Genomic DNA, 19,522 nt, shown 5'->3' with positions numbered 1-19,522 from the left:
GGAACGGATAGTAAAAGTGTTTGGAAGTTGCAAGTCGCTGGTAAGGCTCACATCATCGCGGGAACGAATGCGCCGGTACAAAGAAGGGCCAGGCGGCGAGGTATATACTCGGAGTCAGGCGGATTTGGCGAGTAGTAAGGATTGTCACAGAACGCACGTCACAAAGTTTGGCGGCAAGAAATTATGCCTTCCGTTGAACAATTCTATCCAGGTGAACAGTTGGACCCTCTTTGCTAAGTGTACCTAGCTGGTGGGACATTTTGCGCCCACGTGATAGGCGGTTTTCGTTATCAATGGATGTCCGCCTCGATAAGAACTTTTTTCTTGCTGCTGAGTGATAGCGTACCTATCTAACCTAGAAATTTTATACATGTTGCAAAAGCTCAAGCATCACATTGTGAAAGCGGGCAGACGCCAAGACAATGATTGTAAGTTCTAATAGGAGTATCTATATCCTTCTCATGAATATTAACTCTATTGGTGTAGCGCAAACAAGCGCGCCAAAGGCGCGATTACCTCTATCGACGTGCTCTTCTTCTGCGGGACGCTGAGATCAGCGAGAAACGAGCCAAATTGAGATCTTCTTTGGCTTCTGGCAAGCCTTTAGATCCTTCAATTGCCAACGACAAGTCACTTCGCAAAGACTATCAGTATGACGAATCACGACCTGATCTCACCACCAACGAGCAGCTCGACCTGGACGATGAGTACGCTCAGCTTTCAGGCATTGTCGATCCTCGCGTTCTTGTGACGACTTCACGAGATCCCTCGGCTAGATTATCAGCGTTCGCCAAGGAGATCAGACTTCTACTTCCCACTGCCGTGCGCCTCAATCGTGGAAACCTCATCCTGCCCGATCTTGTACGCTCCGCTCAGTCAGCTGGCCTCTCCGACGTCGTCCTTCTTCACGAACATCGAGGCACCCCAACTGCTTTGACATTGTCGCATTTTCCGCATGGTCCAACTGTCTCATTCTCTCTTCACAACGTCGTTTTACGCCACGATATTCCTGGAAGCGTTCGAGGAACCGTGAGCGAATCGTACCCTCACCTCATCTTTGATGGCTTTACAAGTCGCTTAGGCGAGCGTGTAGTGAAAGTACTGAAACATGTCTTTCCTCCCAGGGAAGCCATCACGAGCAAAAACAAGGTCGGCAACCGAGTCGTCACATTCAAGAACATCGAGGACAGCATTGAAGTCAGGCATCATGTTTTCGTGCGGACAGGATACGACAGCGTTGAGCTGGCTGAAGTCGGGCCACGGATGACAATGAGGGTATTCGAGATTCGAAGCGGCACGCTTGACAACAAGGATGGCGACGTTGAATGGCATCTCACGCAATACACACGAACCGCCAAGAAGAAGAACTATTTATGAGAACGCCACACACTTCCCATATGCATTTGATTCTATCGAAGATACCATGGTCACCTTTTGCCCGATCGAAATGAAATCACTTCGAATCGCAAGGCCTAGGCAGCCTCTGCACTACGGCTCATAATATGATCCAGGTAACTTCTTGGGTTGGAATATATCGTGACCAGGAGCGACACATGATTGCATAAACCCTGTGATAGGTTATTGGCGTTTTGGAGTTTTTCGATGCAAAATTATGAGGCGGTGGCCCTGAGAAGATGGCGACTGTCGTATTGGAAGAACTGACTTCGGCTACTAACAGTGGCAGATGTTTATTGGTTTATGGTGACCAGCATCAGCACTGAGGTGAGAAGGGTGACGAAAAAGACTCCAGGCAGATGGAATTGAGCTCAAGCTGGGTCTTGCAGAGGCGAAATCCCCTTGAAACGAAACAGTTCTGTGTATTGTCCCGCAGCAGTTTCAATTGGAGTCATGTCAGCTATCTATTTATTATCAAAACTGTTCCATTAGAACCAAACCAGTGTCTTGGCTCAGCCACCATTTCTTGACCATGCGGGAATGGGACAGAGTAAGAACAAAACACCAATGATTTTCCATAACGTCAATCTTCCCTTGTGAGTTGTAAAAGGTATGAAATTGCTTGGTAATGCTTCATCGATGTATTAAGTGACCTGGTTAGCCTGGTTCGTTATAGTCCTCTCCCCCGATTTCTAGGTCCGGCGGACAAGGGAGATGAATGCTTAGCCTCAGTGGGCAGTTGGGGATTCGCATTCGCAGTTGATACATAGCTACCTAGGTAGCCATAGCCTCAATGGCTGACGAGTAGTAATCGCTGAATGGCGGAGAGAGGGTCACCGACAAGACGAGAGACCTAAGAGACCCTTGAGCTGGGTTTGTGTATTTCTGGAAACTTACCCATTGTTTCTTTTCCGTGTTTGGTTCGAATGAACACCCGCCACTTGCGTACGCAGTCATCTAACGATTCTAGGTAGATCCGATACTGCCGGGGGTTCAGTTTTAGGATGGACCTTCATACATAAGCCGAGTGAATTCCCTCTCGGTCAGCAATTGAAACCTGAACTTGAATGATTCATTCTGCCAAAATCAACGTCTAGGCTAGTTGCCACATCAGCATTGATCAGGTTGGCGATCTCAATAAGCGAGGCTGTTTTTTTGTTTACTCATTTCTCTTGAGCCTGTTCAACCAAAAAAGATCAAGCTTTTTCAGACCCAAAAACCTGCCGGGGCACCTACGTCACGTCACGTTCGTACCCGTTCACTGAAGGACCCGTGCCCAAATCCACCAAAACCGCAAAAGTCCACTGGCGCCACTAAGCTCTGGCGCTCGGCCCCGGCCCATATTGTCCAATCCACGTTGATCTCAAGGCCAAGACAAACTAAAGCTCAGTCGAGTAGCTTCATCTCATCATTTCTCACCACCAGCACCAGCACCAGCCTACTATTAGTGCTTTTTGCTCCTCTCATCATCACCATCCATCCCCCGCCATTGCTTCCTTGTTCGAGTAAATTGAGCGCCATGTCCTACGATCAGTACAATCAGAACCCTTACCAGCAGGGCTCGGCTCAGGATAACTCCTATGGCTATGGCCAGGTACGCGCAGCCTTGTTGTCCCCTGTCCCTCATGAACTGACCACAATCATGCTGACACCAATTCTTCTAACTACAGGCCAATCCTTATGCGCAAGATGCGCCAGCCCATGGTAATGACCAGTATGAGATGCAGGATTATTCGCAACAGGCTACAGCTACTAGCTCAAGTCTTTCTCAGCAAGAATTCCTGAACCGCGTGCAGAAACTCCGCGATGAAATCAAGGGTCTGACCAACGACGTCGACTACATCGGCCAGCTCCACCAACGCACCCTCAGCAGTACCGATGGGTCCGCCAACCATGACCTCGAGCAGTATGTTTCTCAGACCCAGATCCGAAACACCGCTATCAAGGATGGCATCAAGGGACTCGAGCGCGATCTCGCAAAGACCAACGACAGCTCCCGTACCACAAAGAACACCCAGCTGCAGTCCCTCAAGACCTTCTTTAAGTCAGAGCTCGACAAGTACCAGAGCATCGAGCGGGATTACCAGCAGCGCTATCGCGATCAGATTGCCCGTCAATACCGTATCGTCAACCCCGATGCTTCCGAGCAAGAGGTTCAAGAAGCCGCCAACGCCGACTGGGGCAACGAGGGTGTGTTCCAGACTGCTGTAAGTAATCCCCCCCAGCTACTTTCTCGGGCAGCATGACTAATGAGACACTCAGCTACGAACAAATCGTACTGGTCATGCAAGCTCCGTACTCGGTAATGTTCGCGCTCGTCACAGTGAACTTCAGCGCATTGAGCAAACTCTTTCCGAGCTTGCCATCCTCTACCAGGAGCTTGCCACCATTGTTGAGCAGCAAGAGCCGGTCATCCAGGCCGCTGAAACTAATGCTATCAACACCGTCGATCACATGGAGAAGGGCAACGAGCAAGTCGAGGTGGCCAAGAAGCACGCCGCCAACCGTCGCAAGCTCAAGTGGTGGTGTGCCCTCGTCGTCCTACTCATCATCATCGCTATTGCCGTGGGTGTCGGTGTCGGTGTTTCTGTGGCGAATAACAAGTAGAAAAAGGCTCATCATCTCAAACTCCATTGCCGATGTTATGATGCTGATGCTGATGCTCTGCTTGTTTTTGTTTCTCGTTTTTCCCTTCATAGATATCTCGACGACGCATTTGAGTTCCCATTCTTCCGTTTTTACCCACAAGACCAGAGGATACGACACGTCTTTAATCCGTATACCGCCTCCAGTATTTAATCATTCTTCTTCCCTTTGGCGCCGAAGCGTTAGGGGCCTTTTTGTTGGGGTCGTGGAGGAGAGGGTGGAGCTCACCCTGACTGTTAATGAAAAACCCGGATTCATGTGAGCTTTTATCCTCAGATGGTATTTTTGCTTTTATTTTTTGTTTTTTTGTCTACTGGCGTTCTATCTTTTTTGCTCCTCTTGTAATACTACCGGTCCGTCCTCAAATTACAGGAGGAGAGGCAGACAGATGAGGAGCATCGCCGTTATTGTATATATGCATGTTGAAACACGATCCAGATAACGTCATGGAGTGATTGAGGCTACTGGAGTAGAGATTCATGGTATTAATGTCATGCCCTTAAAGGTTGTTCAATCATATCGGTCTACATAGTGATTTTGAGTCCCATATTCATAAACAAGTCATCGGACAGGGCGTGACGAAAAGAAAATACGACTCATTTTTCTTCCTCCCATGTACCAGTGCAAATGATGTCCAAGCCTGCTGAGTACCTGCCCTGCGTTCACCCTCAAAAATTCCCGATATGCTTAAGAAACACATAAGAGAAGCACTTATTATATACAGGTACAATTGGGTTCAGTTGTGTGCATTATAGTTCCCAACTGCAGAGCATTGGACCTTACTTGCTGGTGAGGAAGCAGCTGGGTAAGCTCCCTCGGTGGACAGAGTGTGGTTGGTTATGTCCCGCGTCCCATCCTAAATCAACGCCATCCTTTTTCTCGTCTGCTCCTAATTCGTACACTTTACACGCCTCGGCCATTCATTGATTGGTGTTTATTTCTTGTACAACATTTATTGGGGACCCATACGAAGGCCACCGGGCCCAGCGCCACCCGCCAACTTGGCTGCCAACTTTGGGTACTTCTCTGTGACTTGAACTTGTGTTCTGGTTGCCTCGGCGTATGACAAGGCATTGACAATCTCACCCTCAGTTCGAGCGAGCTCGGCCGCGCGCTCGAAATACTTAAGAGCAGCAGGAACGTTGTTCTGTTGAAGGAGGAGCTGGGCCATGGTAGCGACGGCAATATCGCACTCCGGGTCGACTAGGTTATTGTTAGCACAATAATTGGCTGCATTGTGTAGGAGAATACTTACTGATAAGGGCCTTCTGGCAAAGGGCCTCGGCTTCCTTAAAGTCTTGCTTCCACTGGAACAGGGCCAGAGCCTTGTTAATCAAGGGCAAAACGTTCATTGACATGGGCTTGGTCTGCTTTTCCATCTCCATAGCCGTGTCGAACTTCTCAACAGCTTCAGAGAAGTTACCCTGATCGAGGAGCAATTCTCCATAGTAGTTGTAGACGTCAGGTACCTTAGGGAAGTTCTTAATGCATCGTCGGAAAGTAGCCATGGACGAAGCGATCGAGCCCATCTTGTACTGGGTGACACCGAGTTGGATGTGGGAGAAGATGAAGTCCTTGTCAAGGTCAATCGACTTCTGGTAATCTTTCTGGGCGTCGGCAAGGTCTCCTTTGATGAAATGGGCCTGAGCGCGGTGGTAGTAGACGTCGGGGTCGTTCTTGTCCTGCTCGAGAGCCCTGGCAAACTCAGCCTCGGCCTTGTCAGGCTCGCCCAGCTCCAGGCTGATGCTGGCACGCTTGATATAGCTCTGTGTCATAGTGGGGTCGAGCTCGATGCTCTTGTCGAAATCCTGCGTTGCTTCGGCATGGTTACCTAGCAAGGTCCGGAATGTACCCCTCATGTTATAAGCAAGCGCTTCGTGCTCACCCAGGTCGCCGAGCTCTAGAGCCTTCTCGAAAGCCTGGCGAGCCTCTTCATAGCCATCGCCAGTCTTCTTCTCCAAAGCTTGGAGTCCAATCTGCACTTGTCCCTTACCAGTATCAGGGTCCAATTCTTCCGAGTCCTCAAGGCCTTCGGGGCGAGGCTTAGGGCGGAAGCTTTGAAGGTAGTTGCCGACAAAGATGGGGCTGGGCAGCTTAGGTGGTCGGGACGCCATCATCTCCTTGGCCTTTTGCTCGGCGAAAGTCTTGAGAAGTCTCTCGACAGCCTGGGCCGTAGACTCGCTCTTGAAGTTGTCAATAATACATGAGGCCGTGAAATCGAGGAGGGCCTCGGAGTACTTCTTCTGGTGCTCGTAGGCAGTAGCACGGCGGTTGATGGCCTTTACGTACTCAGGATCCATGTTGATAGCGGCAGTGGTGTCCTCGATAACCTGGTCCCATTCGCTCATTGCGCTGTGGCAGGCTGCCCGGTTGGAGTAGAAGACAGGGTCGGCCTTGCAGAGAATGGCTTTGGAGTAGAGGTCGATAGCCTTGTTATATGACTTATCGCCATAGGCCTTGTTGCCAGCCTGCTTCAGCTTGGCGGCATACTCTTCACGCTGTTCTTGGGTGAGGCCGGAGACAGTTTCTTCATCGACCTCGGGCAGCTCGGGCTCGCTCTCGGCAGAGGCAGGCTTGGGTTGAGAGGGGCCACTTGAGGGCACTTCCTTATCAGCTTTGCGATCGGCTTCCTTTCGCTTTCTCCTCTCCTTCTTGCTCAACTTTGGTGTTGTGTCTTTGCCGCTCTGCAGTTTCGAATTGTCAGTTAGTCAAGGTTTGTTCATTATTAGTGCAGTGATATCCGACGCAGAGCCGCAAGGTGCCCGCAGAAATATCCGACATCATCAAAATGGAGACAGTGGCAATTGCACGTACGTTGTCATTGAGGTAGTAAATAACACCGGCACCTGTCACAGCAATACCAACACCTGCAATGGTGTAGACGACAGTCTTGTTCTCGGAGGCCCAATGTGTTAACCGCTCCCAGAGGCCGGAGGAAGAGTCGACAGGTATGTAGGTTGGCTGGCCTGGAGCCATTGATGGAATTGGACCCGACATTGCGAAGTCTATGTGTTATTGAAGGGGATCGGCGTAGCGGGGGGCGAGAATAGAAGTGAAGCCGTCGATGCGGGATTGAAGGGAGTCGGGAAGCCGATGATGTATGGGCGCGGACCGGAGCAGTATCACAGAACCAGAACCAGATCACAGTTGGTAGCTTCGGCGGGCTGGGCTGGGCACGCGCAGAAAAAGCTGACGGCTCTGTTTGAAATTTGGCGCGAACAGTGGAGGTTCGCGGGCCGGATCCACTGAAAGTTTTTCCGATCAGCACCAACTTTAGGTAGTGAATTTGGATATGGATGCCCACCTCAGACCTGCCCAAGTGAGGTTCCTACTTCGTAGTGACGCTATGTGTTTGGTGACGTCCTTCTATCATGCCTGAGGCACTTGGACGGCAGGCTAAGTGGTCTCGGTACCTTGCCTATGGACTCAGCTGGGCACTTCTTAGGTGCCTACCTTATCCTTGACGTGAACTACCTACAAACTACTACCTTGGTACTTCAGCAGGTATAACAACTTGAGATTCATGATATACAAGTCGGATGTGTTCTCAATCCCTAGCGGTTAACAGAATGCCCCAATGGTTCTGTTCTCCCCACGACCCCTGTCAAGATTTTGATGGTTGGCGGTCTGCCGATTTCTGCGAATTATGAGGTGACATGTTGCGGGGATTCTTTCATGATTCGGCACTCTCCTACACGAGATCGATCTGGAAAGTCCTTGCACGATAGAAATACGGGGGATAAATATACACATGCATGCTTAAAGTAGGCATGGATGAATGGATAATGCTTGGCTCTTGAATGCAAGTCTTGTCAAAGCAGTCCCTTACCAAAATTTGTGATATGCAACATCCATATCATGATTGGCTCTGGTACATTGACAAAGCCTTGTGCCTAATAATAATTCCCCGGCTCAGCCCTGGAGAGAGCGGCTTCTGCATCTAAAAGCAATCAATTCGACCTCTCGTCCATGGAGATTGGCAGACATTGATAGTCAACAGAAACCTCCCTTGCTCTACTATGCTGTTTCTGTTCAATACGGGTTCATATTACTAATTCTGCCCTACTTCCTCACCTCTAGTAGTAGGTTTAATGTTACCACTGTGGCCATGCAACCCAAGACAACTTCCTTTCAAAACTTAAGTGTCATGTCCGACTAACTCCAAAACATGTACTGAGAAAAATGTCCGACGACTTCTCCATTTTCACCTCTATGAGGTACGACGCTAAACTTGCACAGTTGAAAAGTCGGGGATGCGCTGGCGAGGGCTGGAACTTTGAGAACGACTCCCCTCTGTACATGCTTGACTTTCACCGAGATCGACTTCTCAAGGCAGCGACACATTGGGGGTGGCAGTCTGCAGCAGATCAGCTATCCGGTGACGATGGGCTGTCATATCTGGCTCAACTTATTGCAAACGCTATAGGACCATCTCATCCAACACCACTGAAACTTAAAATAGTCGTGTCTCATCAAGGCGACATCAGAATCGAGCACTCCAGCACACCCGAGGTTCCCATACACAACCTCTTACCAGCTCGGCTTCCAGACCCATCTCGTCCTTCACTGGAAAGCGAGCCACAGAAGGGTTCTACTTATACGGTTCTCCTGGATCAGGTTTCAACGACAAGGTCCGAGTATACTCATTTTAAAACTACAAAGAGGGCCATGTACGACGCAGCCCGACAGCGTGCTGGCATTAGTTATGCAGATCCTATAGAGGTCTTGGTCGTAAGCCAAGACGACGGTTCTGTGATGGAAGGGACATTTACTACGCCCTATTTCTGGAGGGCCGGCCGTTGGGTTACACCACCTGTTGCAGCCCAGTTCAGCTGGGAGGAAGGGAATGGCGGCCAAGATGGAACCTCGAGACGTTGGGCATTAGAACGGTATGGCCCCCTGTCAGTCAGCGAACAATAAGGGTCTCGATACTGATTTAAGACCAGAGGACTCGCTTCTGAGCAAGTTATCGATTCAAAATCTTTGATCAATGGCGAAGAATGTTGGATTAGCAACGGTGTCAGAGGATTCATTCCGGCTACTATCCGTCTCCTTTGATTGGAAATTGTCGGGTTAATATAATAGGATCCCCATCGATAGCCACCATGCAGCACGGCTTCGTATACGCTCGTCTGGTGGCAAGTTGGGTATGGATACAGGTTTGACCGTGAGTTGTCAACATTGTGTTGCAATGCTGCTTAAGCCGCAGACTGTTTGGCAATCTATCATTGGTGTACCTTTACATTTTATGCACTCCATATTGCTAGTTGATCATCAGGTTTACAGCTCTTTGTGGTCGACTCTGGATGATAAGTAGACTGAGCATGTTGCATGCCACTGAAAATCAAGCATATACTCGACCTTTATTTCCTCCATATTATCGTATCCTCTCACAAACGGGTCACTATCATTTTTGCTTAGCTTATCGGGCCCCCGGGTTCTTCTACTTGCATGCACTGCTGGTATATATCATGCGCCGGTTTTCACCTGATCAGGGGAATTTATGGAGTGGGAAGCATAATAGGACAACACAGCTAGCTGTCGGCTCCTAAGAAAGGCAAGATACTGCGATTTTCCCAGCGGCCGGTATTGACCGTTACATTTAATCTAGACTTGTTGTATTATCGCCAACCGAGGACTGGTTATAAAACAGCACAAATTGATTGGTCCCTAGCACGAGCCAGGTTAACTTCGTACATTAGATGTCAATGAGATTCCTGCTGGTCTTTCTTTCAACCAAGATGATACTATTAACTTATACTGACCCGGTATGAGGCAATTTTGTTCCTTATTGTCTATATAAGGGTAGGTAGTGTAGCTCAGCAGCTAAAGCTCTAACTTTTAAAAAGAAAGTTATGAAAGCTTTGTGGTATAGGGTAACTCGAAGTGAAAGTGAAACTTAGAGAAACGCGTCGCCTGGGGAAAGCTTCCACCTATACAATCACCTACCCCTCCACGCAGCCTAGGAAACGACGCCAGAGTAACGGATATAACTTAGGTCGGACCGTGGTATCGACGTAACCTGAAGCTACAGCATCAGGGACGTTTATGCTGAGCACGGTTTATCCTTGCTGCCTCACTTGTCGTTCTGGGGGTACACGAACGCCGGTCCCTTGGCGATCCTGAACAACTGCACAGGTGAGACAACCTCAAAGCTTCTGTTCGCGAAATCGCAGTCCAAATGTTGAGACGGTTCTTTGTGCGGTCTTTCGACCCGATCTCGCCACTTGGGAAGCCACCGATTCACATATAAATGTGTTGCCCAAGCTCTTGTTTCAACGCTAATAAGGAAACCAGGCCATACTATTATATCTGAAATGAGGCAATCTGCTGAAACATCACCATCTATCAGCTATATGTACCAGAACACTATTGAGTGCGACTAGCAATGGCCTCCGGAATTCAAGAGTCAGCTATTGCTGAAGGCCGCCGACTGTATGGCGCCAAGCAATACAAACCCGCTCTCAAGCGATTCACGAAAGTATGAGGCCAACAGTGCACAGCCTGCTTGCTCAGTTACTGACTATTCGCGCTAAGGCAATGCAACTCTGCGTTTGTGCTCGACAAGAGAAACGGCCACGATGTAGCTGCAAGAACTTTGAAAAGGTTGCTTCTGAGGGTGGCTCCATCTTCCACGAAGCCATGTATACCTGTGCCTGCACGGTGCGCAAGACGTTCAGCAAATGCGATAATAAGCTACACATACAAGCCCTTGACTACCGTGCCGCAACATTTGAAGAGATGAAGGAGCTTGAGAGAGCTCAAAAGGACGCTGAATGGATACTAGAACTTGCACCACGACTTCCAGATGTTTGAACCTCCCCACCAAACACATTTCGGCGATATACTTACTTATTCAGGGGTATTTACGATTGGGCAAAATATCGCGCCTCCAAAAGAAAAATGAATTCGCTTGGAAAGTATACACTGCTGGCATCGAAGTCGGAAATAAACACCGTCTTGCTGAATCGCCCAAGTTTCAGGTACGGAGCTGTTCATTCATGTGACTGTGAGTGGATTCATTGCTAACCTGAAGGTAGAAACTCCGAGCCGCAAGACAACCCTTGCACATACGGTTCTATCGCAAAGACCCTTTAAGAAACCCGCAGGAGATTGTTCAGCGTATCTTCCACTATCTCGATTTCGGGTCTCTCGTCCGATGTACTGGTGTCTCCAGGGAATGGAGGCAGTACCTTACTAGTCATGGCAATGAGCGGCTGTGGCGTACCTTGTTCTTTAGAGAGAAACTTGCCCATGACCGGCCACCTGGCGTGAAGTCTCTCAAGAAATTGATTTCTTTCTCTGGAAACGACGTCCGCCAAATCATTGTCGAAGACATATCGCGCTTCAGACTTACCCAGCACAAATTAGTTGCCCTATTACAAGGGTCAAAGAACCTTGAGCATCTCGAATTGAGGGGTTCTACCGAGGAAGACCTAAGTATACCGGCAGCAAAGGGTATACTTAAAAAGCTGAACCATATCATTCTGCAGGACGTGATCATCCAGAGGCCCCATATCATGGTATCACTCTTACAACATGCCCATGAGAGCTTGCAAACTCTACACATCGACGGCTTGCCCCAAATCGACTCATCAAACCAGATAATCTTTCCACATTTACCTAATCTTCAGTACATGCGACTTGAAGAGCCTCGAAGGCCGAGTCCTTTCAGGCTGCGTATGGTGAGCGATTCTCTTCTCTGAAATATTGAACGCCTAACTGACTGAGTGTAGTGGCATCTGGCCTTAAAGACGCCACGCATGGAGCAACTCTATCTGAAAGACGTTCAACTTTCTGGGGAACTTCCTGCAGATGCTAAACTGGATGACTTTTGGCCAGAACTCAAAGCAGTTACAGTACATGGACCCAACGATTCTGACCTGAACACTGCGCAAACAATCCAGCATCTAACTTCGCTACGTGGAGGCCGCACACTGCAATACATTGATTTTGATTTTCGATGGAGACCTGATGACGAGGGGCCCCTTGGTTTGATCATGCTGTCCGAGATACTGAATCGAGAGCCCGAGATGCTGGCCACCGATGGGTATGACAAAAACTGCCAGTATTCAGATCTCCGGTCATTGCGTCTCCGGCGAGCAATGGTACCGCCATTAAAACTGCAAAAGGTGCTTCGTGATACCCTCACTTCGCACAAGCTCCATACTCTCGATCTTGCCTTTCCCCTCGATCCTCAAGGCGTTCTTGAAGGATCTGGCAGTACCAAACACATCCAAGATCATGCCTGGCTGCGTGGAGAGCCGGCTATCAGGTCTATCGGGCTTTCAGAATTCCGATTCCGCTCATATCCCAAGACCATCGACGAGATGTATTTACCGGGTTTTCTAGCCAGCTTCCCTAACCTCGAGATTCTCGAAATCAACTCGTCGCATTATGAGGCTCGCGAGTTGTGCATTATGATCGAAGCGATACTCAAGGTTACCCGCATACAACGTATTTACCAGAAAACAGTTCATGGGGAATGGGGAGACAAACTCCGTAAAGTGACGGACATGCACGGAGTAGAGCTTATATGGGGTGACAGGCCAAGGGAATGGCCACTAAAGATAGATGGTTAGTCCCAATTGCCCCCATTAAGGCATTGATTGCAATTAGATTATAATTTTGTCTTTGCCATATGAGATACACGCGCGGGCTTCATGTGGAGGGGAAGACCACACATCGCAGGCTTGCGATTCATGACTGTCGGCTCCTCAAGACCCCCGTATTGCACACAAGATAACATGAAACAATTCAAGTGACATGCTATTAATCGATTCTCTTCCGAGTGCGTTATATAGAGCATATCGTTTCTTCCTTCGATATCAACCGAAAGACTTCTTTCTGTGCGGACATTCATACCCCGATCTACCTTAAGAACAACAACCCCAACGCCTGCCGTACAAATATGCATTCTGAAGACAGCAATGATGGCTAGAATATCTCAACCAACGACATTCGTAGCTCAGGCTCTGCCGACCTTGAATGATAGAACCTGGATGTGCTCCGTTAGTATGCAGTTTGGACAAATGGAAGATGACGGCATACATCATTCTTGCCCACAGCGACGAAGTCGTCTTCAGATACTCGGATATTTCCAGCCCCCTCGACAAAGGCGATAGGCGCATCTCCCATCACTTTCCGAGCCACATCGCCAACCGTGCTGCCTTTCTTCACAAGAACACAATCACGGAAAACAAACTTGGAGTCCGATGCACCAGAACTGAAGGTGGAGGTATTCCGGACGGGGAAAACGGGCACGAGACCAAGGAGCTCAGCGGCCTTGGAAAGGACTTGAACGACACCGGTAGATCCAAAGCGGTAAAGAACCATGTCCTTGAGATTCTCGATTCGATTACGATTTTTCTCGTCGAGATCTTTGAGGCCACCGCCGGTTGGGTCGCCTTGCTCTATAAGATCCTCCTTGGTGTCGATAAATTCGCTGCCTTCGACATACTTGATGTAGCCCTGTTTAGCCATCTTTCGCAAGAAAATCTCCGAGATGGCTGAACATAACACAATGGTATTAGGGTCTTGCTGCTTGGCGATTTTGGAGATGTTTTTATCAGCGTCTGGGTGATCGATTTTGTTGAGTGCGATGACTGTAGGAAACTTCTCATCAATGAAGGCATTGACGACGAGCTCTACGGTCTCATTGGACCAATCCTCTAGGGGTTCCTTGATGCCGCAGCGATCAAGAGCGCGGTTCACAATAGTCGATGTTGCACCGTAACCGGAGAACTGTGCTTGCAGTGTTTCTGTAGCAGTTGCCTTGATAGCCTGATGCCTTCGTCGGATAGATCCCCATCGTTGCATGAGATTGCCGAGAACCCAAGCTACGATTTCGCTTCGTAGCCAAGCAATGTCCACGGAAGGATCATAGCCTCTTGTCTCCTTTCCTTCAGCATCGACAGTACCCGAAGCATCGACAACATGAATCAGAGCATCAGCATGTCGTAAGTCATCGAGAAACTTGTTCCCCAGGCCTCGGCCCTCATGGGCACCGGGGACGAGACCAGCGACGTCAAGAAGCTCAATAGGTACAGAACGACGGCCCTCAACGCAAGCTCCATAATTGGGTTTGCATCTGTCTGATACGTTATATCGGGCACAAGCACACTCTATCTGAAGATAGCCGATTGCACGCTGGGGGTCAATTGTGGTGAACCTAGAAAGGTCAGCTCTCGCAACAACCACGAGCTTCCAGGATTATAGGCTCCGAGATGGAGAGCAACAGAAACATGTAGTATAAGACAAGGGTGAAGCATACGGGAAATTGCCTATTTCATTTCCGATCAGCGCCAAGTTCTAACAGCTTTTGGCCAGGGTCTTTCTACCAACCAACTTTAGACGAAGCATCAGTTAAGCTGTTGAGCGTAGAGCTCTTACCAGCCGAGGGCTTTCCCACGAGGCCGATGAGGGGATCGCGAGGCATGACGAAGAAGCGTATTGCTCAGTCCAAGAACTTGATAGAGGCTCGACCCCTCGGAGGGTAAAGTCGCTAGATTCAGCCCTAATACAAAAGACCAGGGTTTGCTTTCGTGGTTGGAGTCCAAGACAAGGTCTACTGATGTGGAACTTGCCTCTGACAAAGTAACGGCAGAACACTGATGTACTGATTGATCCTTATTTAGGTATGGATGTTATCAAAAGGGCGAAAAGGCTCTGCCGTCGATATGATAACTACGAAGGAAATGAGTGTACGTGACTCCAGTTTCATCGTATGAAGGCTTCTCGGCGCAAAATTAGTTCTCGGCCCAAAGAGGCTGAAGTGGGTCTAGTTTCTGTGGTCGGTGGTAATAGCCCGGGTATTGGATGTCTGTCTGAACCTTTCTATATGTCTCACGCTTAGGTTTGTGTCAAGCGTACATAGTAGCCGACATTCTCCTGTTCAAAAAGCCTGAAAGCCTTTGCATTTTCCCAGCTAAACTTATCCGGGGCTCATTTTTTTGGACCATGGTTTCAAAATCAACCTTGCCAATCGACATTTTCCCAACCTGGGCACGCTTGAATGATGTGGAATTTACCAACGCCAAATTGCAAGAAACGGACGGAAAGGGAATTGGCTTAGTGGCCACCAACAACTTGACAGGAAGTGTAGAAACATGCGGACTTGAAGGAACTGAGGACAAGCCAGGGCCAGAGGGCCAAGCTTGCAATTCAGATGGGGAAAAGGACGAAAGAGCTAGGATAGAGACTCATGGTCATGCCAACGACCACCTAAGAAAGATACTACAGGTTCCTCATGATTTGATCCTTTCAACCGCTTCCATCGAAGAGTATTCCAAGGTCGATCAAAACTTTCGTCAACTACTTGACTCTGCAGGACATCAGGTATGTCGCTAAGCCATAAGACATCTGTTCTCCAATACAGCAATAGCCAGCCCTAGTCTCGAAGCGTGCACTAACAACCGCTGACTGCTACTCATCAAAGTCGACCCGGGCAGATATCATGCTGTATCTCTTGGCACATCTCGTTCTCTCCAGCCGAGATGCCTCGAGCCCAAGAGACCTTGTACCAACACCATGGACGGAGTACCTGAAGTTTCTGCCTCGTGATATCCCAGTCCCAACAATGTGGTCGGAACTTGAGCGAGCTCTGCTCCAGGGCACTTCGCTAGAGGTATGTGTTCCCACAAACACGAGAGAATAACTAGACCCGAGGGTTGCGGAGCCGCAGGCTCTCTGCCTGAAGAACGATTTCCCCGCAACGGAACAAAAGGATTCTGACTGCACTGTAGGCTGCACTAGACGCTAAACTATCAGCTCTGAACAAGGAGTTTGATGAACTCACCGAAAGATCATCAACTCTTCCGTTTTGGAACTCGTTCTTTTGGGAAAGAGAGGCGGTGACTATTGATGATTGGGTATTGGTTGACGCGTGGTACAGATCGCGATGTCTGGAACTACCGAGATCTGGGCATGCCATGGTTCCTGTCCTTGACATGGCCAACCACTCACACTCACAAACTGCTTACTATGACGAAGACGACGAAAACAATATTGTCTTACTCTCTCGGCCTGGTATGGAAATATCCATTGGAGACGAAGTGAATATATCCTACGGAGAAAAGGCACCCGCAGAAATGATCTTCAGTTATGGGTTTATTGACCACGAGTCCACTGTAGAGGAACTGACTCTACCTCTGGAGTTGCTGGCCGACGATCCATTAGGAAAAGCGAAACTCCACATTTTTCGAGGGTCGCCAACTATTAAGCTATCTCGATCAAACGGGAAAATAAGCTGGCAATGTCCTTTCGTCTACTTGATGTGCCTGAATGAGGAGGATGGTCTGGAGTTCAGGATCCTCCAAGGAACAAACGGAGACCGGGAGCTAAGGCTTTTCTGGCAGGACGAAGATGCCACGGCTCGAGCAGATGATTTCGGAGATCTCATCAAGGACCACCCCCTCTGTCAGATCTTTAGGCTTCGAGCTGTTTCGGTCTTGCATGAAGTCGTAACCGACCATCTCATGCAGCTCTCTTCCGAGATTTCCCATGATGAACTCGAGCCATTGCGCCGGGCCGGACAGATCAGAGATGGGCGCCTCCAACTGGCCCAAAAGCTCAGAGAAACAGAAGCCAGTGTCCTTGAAAGCGCTGCGGTAGCACTGGATGAACAGGTATGTACTACGATATCTCCTTTTCATTTCAGCACATCCATCCATGACCGATGGATGATGTGGTAAAGTCGACAAGCCAAGTGGCTCAGGAGATTATGCTTGCCACAGCTTGCCATACACATAGCTATTATATCTTTTTGAATTCCCATGTTTCATGTATGCGACCCAGGCCAAGCAGCAAACACTTCCCCAGATTCCCCGGAAACTCCCCCAGGTCCTCGAACGTTCTCCGCATTCTTGGCTTACTAGTCTGTGTGTCCCGGAACCTACATAGCAGGAGGTGCTCGGTCACACACCGAGCTTTCTTTACACATCTATCTTCGAGACATCTGCTTGTGCGATCCAAAATGAGTAAACAGCTAACGAGGTGCGTCATCGGGACGGTACAGAGGACCCATCTTTTTGCGGACGACCACGTGGTAGCATATCTCGGATCGATGGAAGTTTCCCAAGACAGGCAAGCGTTTCAGCCAGCGACCAATGAAGAAGAAGATTTCAGTTGACCGAAGCACACCTTACAGTACAGTGGATGCTTGTCGGCTATTGTTGACGGGAGCATTGACATCCTGGTATTGTGGGGTAGCCGGCAATTGCTTCACCTATAGGTACCTTAGGTACCTACTGTACTGTACATCCTTGCTTTTCGCTCTCTATAACATGAATGGCACTCTGTGTGACGAAGCTATTGCGAAACCATCACATTGGCATTCGCGTCACTTTTATAGATTTCAGCATCTTGTTCACCTATCGTACTGCTCTATCTCTTACAAGAGTCATATGGTATTAGGCCACGGGCAAGTGTCGTAATGTTGAACGTAATGTAGCCTCCCTCAACTTTCGGGCTAACTGAACCTCGAGATGGCATCAACTGAGATTCGGGCAAATTCCGTTTACAAAAGTCCATTGTGTGCTGAATCAATTAGAGCAGTACTGAGAATCTTATCCTCCTGCTTCTTTCCTAGCCGACTCTTTCTAGGATTCGCCAAAGTATCTGCAACATCTAGTTCGAGGGAGCTGCCTTGCGTATTAGTAGAGAAATACTTGTGCTATATCTTGAAAAGACAATGAACCCCTGAATGCTAGCCAGTGATGTCAGATAAATCAGAACCCTTTCTCATTGCTGTGCTTTGTAGAAGCAGACGGGGCGTTTTGGGATCTTAATGCAACATAGATGCCGTCCTGGCCGTTCGATTCACCCGCCCCCGAGATTGTGGAGGAAAAGTGCGTCCCTCTGTCTTATTGTACGGGTCAAGGACAAGGCCCATCGAGATTGTCTATCCTAACAGAGCAATGTACATCCTTTCGGTTTCCCCAGATGTTCACCAGGTTCAGATCCCGTTGAACATGATCTAACTCCCGGGCGGTTCTCGTGGAGAAACGCGGAGAAAATGATGCCACAACAGTCGTGTATTAGCCACACACCTATATCTTCACTAAAAACACGCCATATCACCGATTTCTCGACAACATCATCACAGATACGCTATACTCCCTCGACAAATTGCACAAATTACTATACAGGCCCCTTATAATTCTACTGTATAGCGAGTACAGATGGGAGTCGGGGATGTGTTCATCCCTGTAGCAAGCTCTCATTGCCCCAGAGAAATGGCGACTGAATCAAAGAGACTACAAAATGACGGACTGAGAGTACCCATGGCCATAGACGCGTTGTGGCACAAATCTTTCGTTGAGTAGATAATTGAACTTTTCTTCAACTTACAGATTGTGTTGTATAAGGCCCCTGAGCCTGGGTATGGGGATCGTCTGTGTGGCCAGTTGGGCTGGAAAAAGAAGTGATGATGGGCATGTTGTGAGCGACGCCTAGGTACTCTGTAGGTATGAAATGTTTGAGTTTGTAGTTAGAAATTTCCTCTGATAATGTATTTTCAGTGTGTTAAAGAGGTGGTATGCACGATTCACGATGCCTACAACGCAAGAAACCATAGACAATTCGGCCGGGTGTCTATTCGTGCTTGGGTTTCGGGATTAACGGCATCGGCCCCTATTGAGGACCCTAGAGAGGACTTTCCGTTAGCTAGAAATCCCCGTCCGTAATTAAGTTCGATCATAGCTCGAGGTAGTCAGGCGTTGTTGAGAAATGAGGGTTGTCTTCCAACAATCTCGTCGTCAATTTCATACCCCGAATTCAAGACAGGTCCATTTTGGCTAAGGCTAACTAGCAGCAGGGTACGCTACAGTTAGCTGCGGATCAGTGATCTGCGTCAACTAACTAGGTCCCTAGGTACCTAGTCAACGACTGCGGCTCCGAGGTGGGTCTTTTGCGGTTCCCCCAGGACATGAGGCTTGAAGCTAAGCCTGCTGGAGAAGCGATCTCAGGGCTGACAGTGTTTGACATGCAAATCAAAGACGTGGCCTGCTGGTGGTTGTGCTTCGAGATCAACTGGAAGCTCGGGGCGCATGGCAATAGGGCGGGTCAGGGGTAGGAAAAGGCGTCCGTTAATGAGGTTCGACTCAGCTCGTGTGAGCAACCCGCAAGCCAGTCGATGAGCTCCTCTTCACCTAACGCAGAGTTACACCGGAGGCGTCCACCGCGGTGAGTGTACTGTATACCGCAGTTTCTTGGTGTTAGACTGTTAGTTGGTCCCAGCTTTGCGGAGCTTCCAATTTGCTAGCCTCCCTCCCTTTCTTCTATTCTCTTACCTGTGCCGCTGTTGTACAGTTCTAATGTCTACAGTTATGGATCAGAATAGCTGGATCTGCGTATGCGTATTTCTTAGCTGAGTCAGGAGCGTTATGAGAAAACGTGCAAGCTAAAGTGGCTTAATGGCCAGCCACATCTCTCATCCAGTTCACATCAGATAATTAAGTCAAAGAAGGGTGAAATGGCCACC

General features: G+C 48.9%; 7 protein-coding genes across 7 annotated transcripts; 5 read left to right on the top strand and 2 right to left on the bottom strand.

Annotated features, from left to right (window-relative positions):
* Positions 1 to 422: 422 nt before the first annotated feature.
* Positions 423 to 1,377, top strand: FTJAE_8543 (u3 small nucleolar ribonucleoprotein imp4; the record flags this gene model as incomplete). The annotated part of the gene is made up of 2 exons (XM_037355371.1): positions 423 to 428; positions 487 to 1,377. The coding sequence occupies 2 exons, from the start codon at positions 423 to 425 to the stop codon at positions 1,375 to 1,377; spliced, it is 897 nt and encodes a 298-aa protein (XP_037204372.1).
* A 1,537-nt stretch (positions 1,378 to 2,914) lies between these two features.
* Positions 2,915 to 4,002, top strand: FTJAE_8542 (uncharacterized protein; the record flags this gene model as incomplete). The annotated part of the gene is made up of 3 exons (XM_037355370.1): positions 2,915 to 2,989; positions 3,066 to 3,602; positions 3,658 to 4,002. 3 exons carry the CDS (start codon positions 2,915 to 2,917, stop codon positions 4,000 to 4,002), a joined length of 957 nt encoding a protein of 318 aa, XP_037204371.1.
* Positions 4,003 to 4,993: 991 nt separating this feature from the next.
* Positions 4,994 to 7,038, bottom strand: FTJAE_8541 (mitochondrial import receptor subunit tom-70; the record flags this gene model as incomplete). The annotated part of the gene is made up of 3 exons (XM_037355369.1): positions 4,994 to 5,244; positions 5,297 to 6,725; positions 6,856 to 7,038. The coding sequence occupies 3 exons, from the start codon at positions 7,036 to 7,038 to the stop codon at positions 4,994 to 4,996; spliced, it is 1,863 nt and encodes a 620-aa protein (XP_037204370.1).
* A 1,185-nt stretch (positions 7,039 to 8,223) lies between these two features.
* Positions 8,224 to 9,099, top strand: FTJAE_8540 (aminodeoxychorismate lyase; the record flags this gene model as incomplete). The annotated part of the gene is made up of 2 exons (XM_037355368.1): positions 8,224 to 8,930; positions 8,988 to 9,099. 2 exons carry the CDS (start codon positions 8,224 to 8,226, stop codon positions 9,097 to 9,099), a joined length of 819 nt encoding a protein of 272 aa, XP_037204369.1.
* Positions 9,100 to 10,429: 1,330 nt separating this feature from the next.
* FTJAE_8539 (f-box TPR repeat pof3) lies at positions 10,430 to 12,623 on the top strand (the record flags this gene model as incomplete). The annotated part of the gene is made up of 5 exons (XM_037355366.1): positions 10,430 to 10,522; positions 10,579 to 10,851; positions 10,902 to 11,024; positions 11,082 to 11,726; positions 11,778 to 12,623. The coding sequence occupies 5 exons, from the start codon at positions 10,430 to 10,432 to the stop codon at positions 12,621 to 12,623; spliced, it is 1,980 nt and encodes a 659-aa protein (XP_037204368.1).
* Positions 12,624 to 13,009: 386 nt separating this feature from the next.
* FTJAE_8538 (GTPase) lies at positions 13,010 to 14,479 on the bottom strand (the record flags this gene model as incomplete). The annotated part of the gene is made up of 3 exons (XM_037355365.1): positions 13,010 to 13,039; positions 13,093 to 14,111; positions 14,434 to 14,479. The coding sequence occupies 3 exons, from the start codon at positions 14,477 to 14,479 to the stop codon at positions 13,010 to 13,012; spliced, it is 1,095 nt and encodes a 364-aa protein (XP_037204367.1).
* Positions 14,480 to 15,000: 521 nt separating this feature from the next.
* On the top strand, positions 15,001 to 16,941 carry FTJAE_8537 (SET domain protein; the record flags this gene model as incomplete). The annotated part of the gene is made up of 4 exons (XM_037355364.1): positions 15,001 to 15,378; positions 15,479 to 15,667; positions 15,786 to 16,667; positions 16,837 to 16,941. 4 exons carry the CDS (start codon positions 15,001 to 15,003, stop codon positions 16,939 to 16,941), a joined length of 1,554 nt encoding a protein of 517 aa, XP_037204366.1.
* Positions 16,942 to 19,522: the final 2,581 nt, after the last annotated feature.

The sequence above is a fragment of the Fusarium tjaetaba genome, assembly GCF_013396195.1.
Source record: "Fusarium tjaetaba strain NRRL 66243 chromosome Unknown NRRL66243_c0000186, whole genome shotgun sequence".
Lineage (NCBI taxonomy): Eukaryota > Fungi > Ascomycota > Sordariomycetes > Hypocreales > Nectriaceae > Fusarium > Fusarium tjaetaba.
Note: the sequence above shows the minus strand (reverse complement) of the source record. Positions and strands in the feature narration are given on the sequence as shown.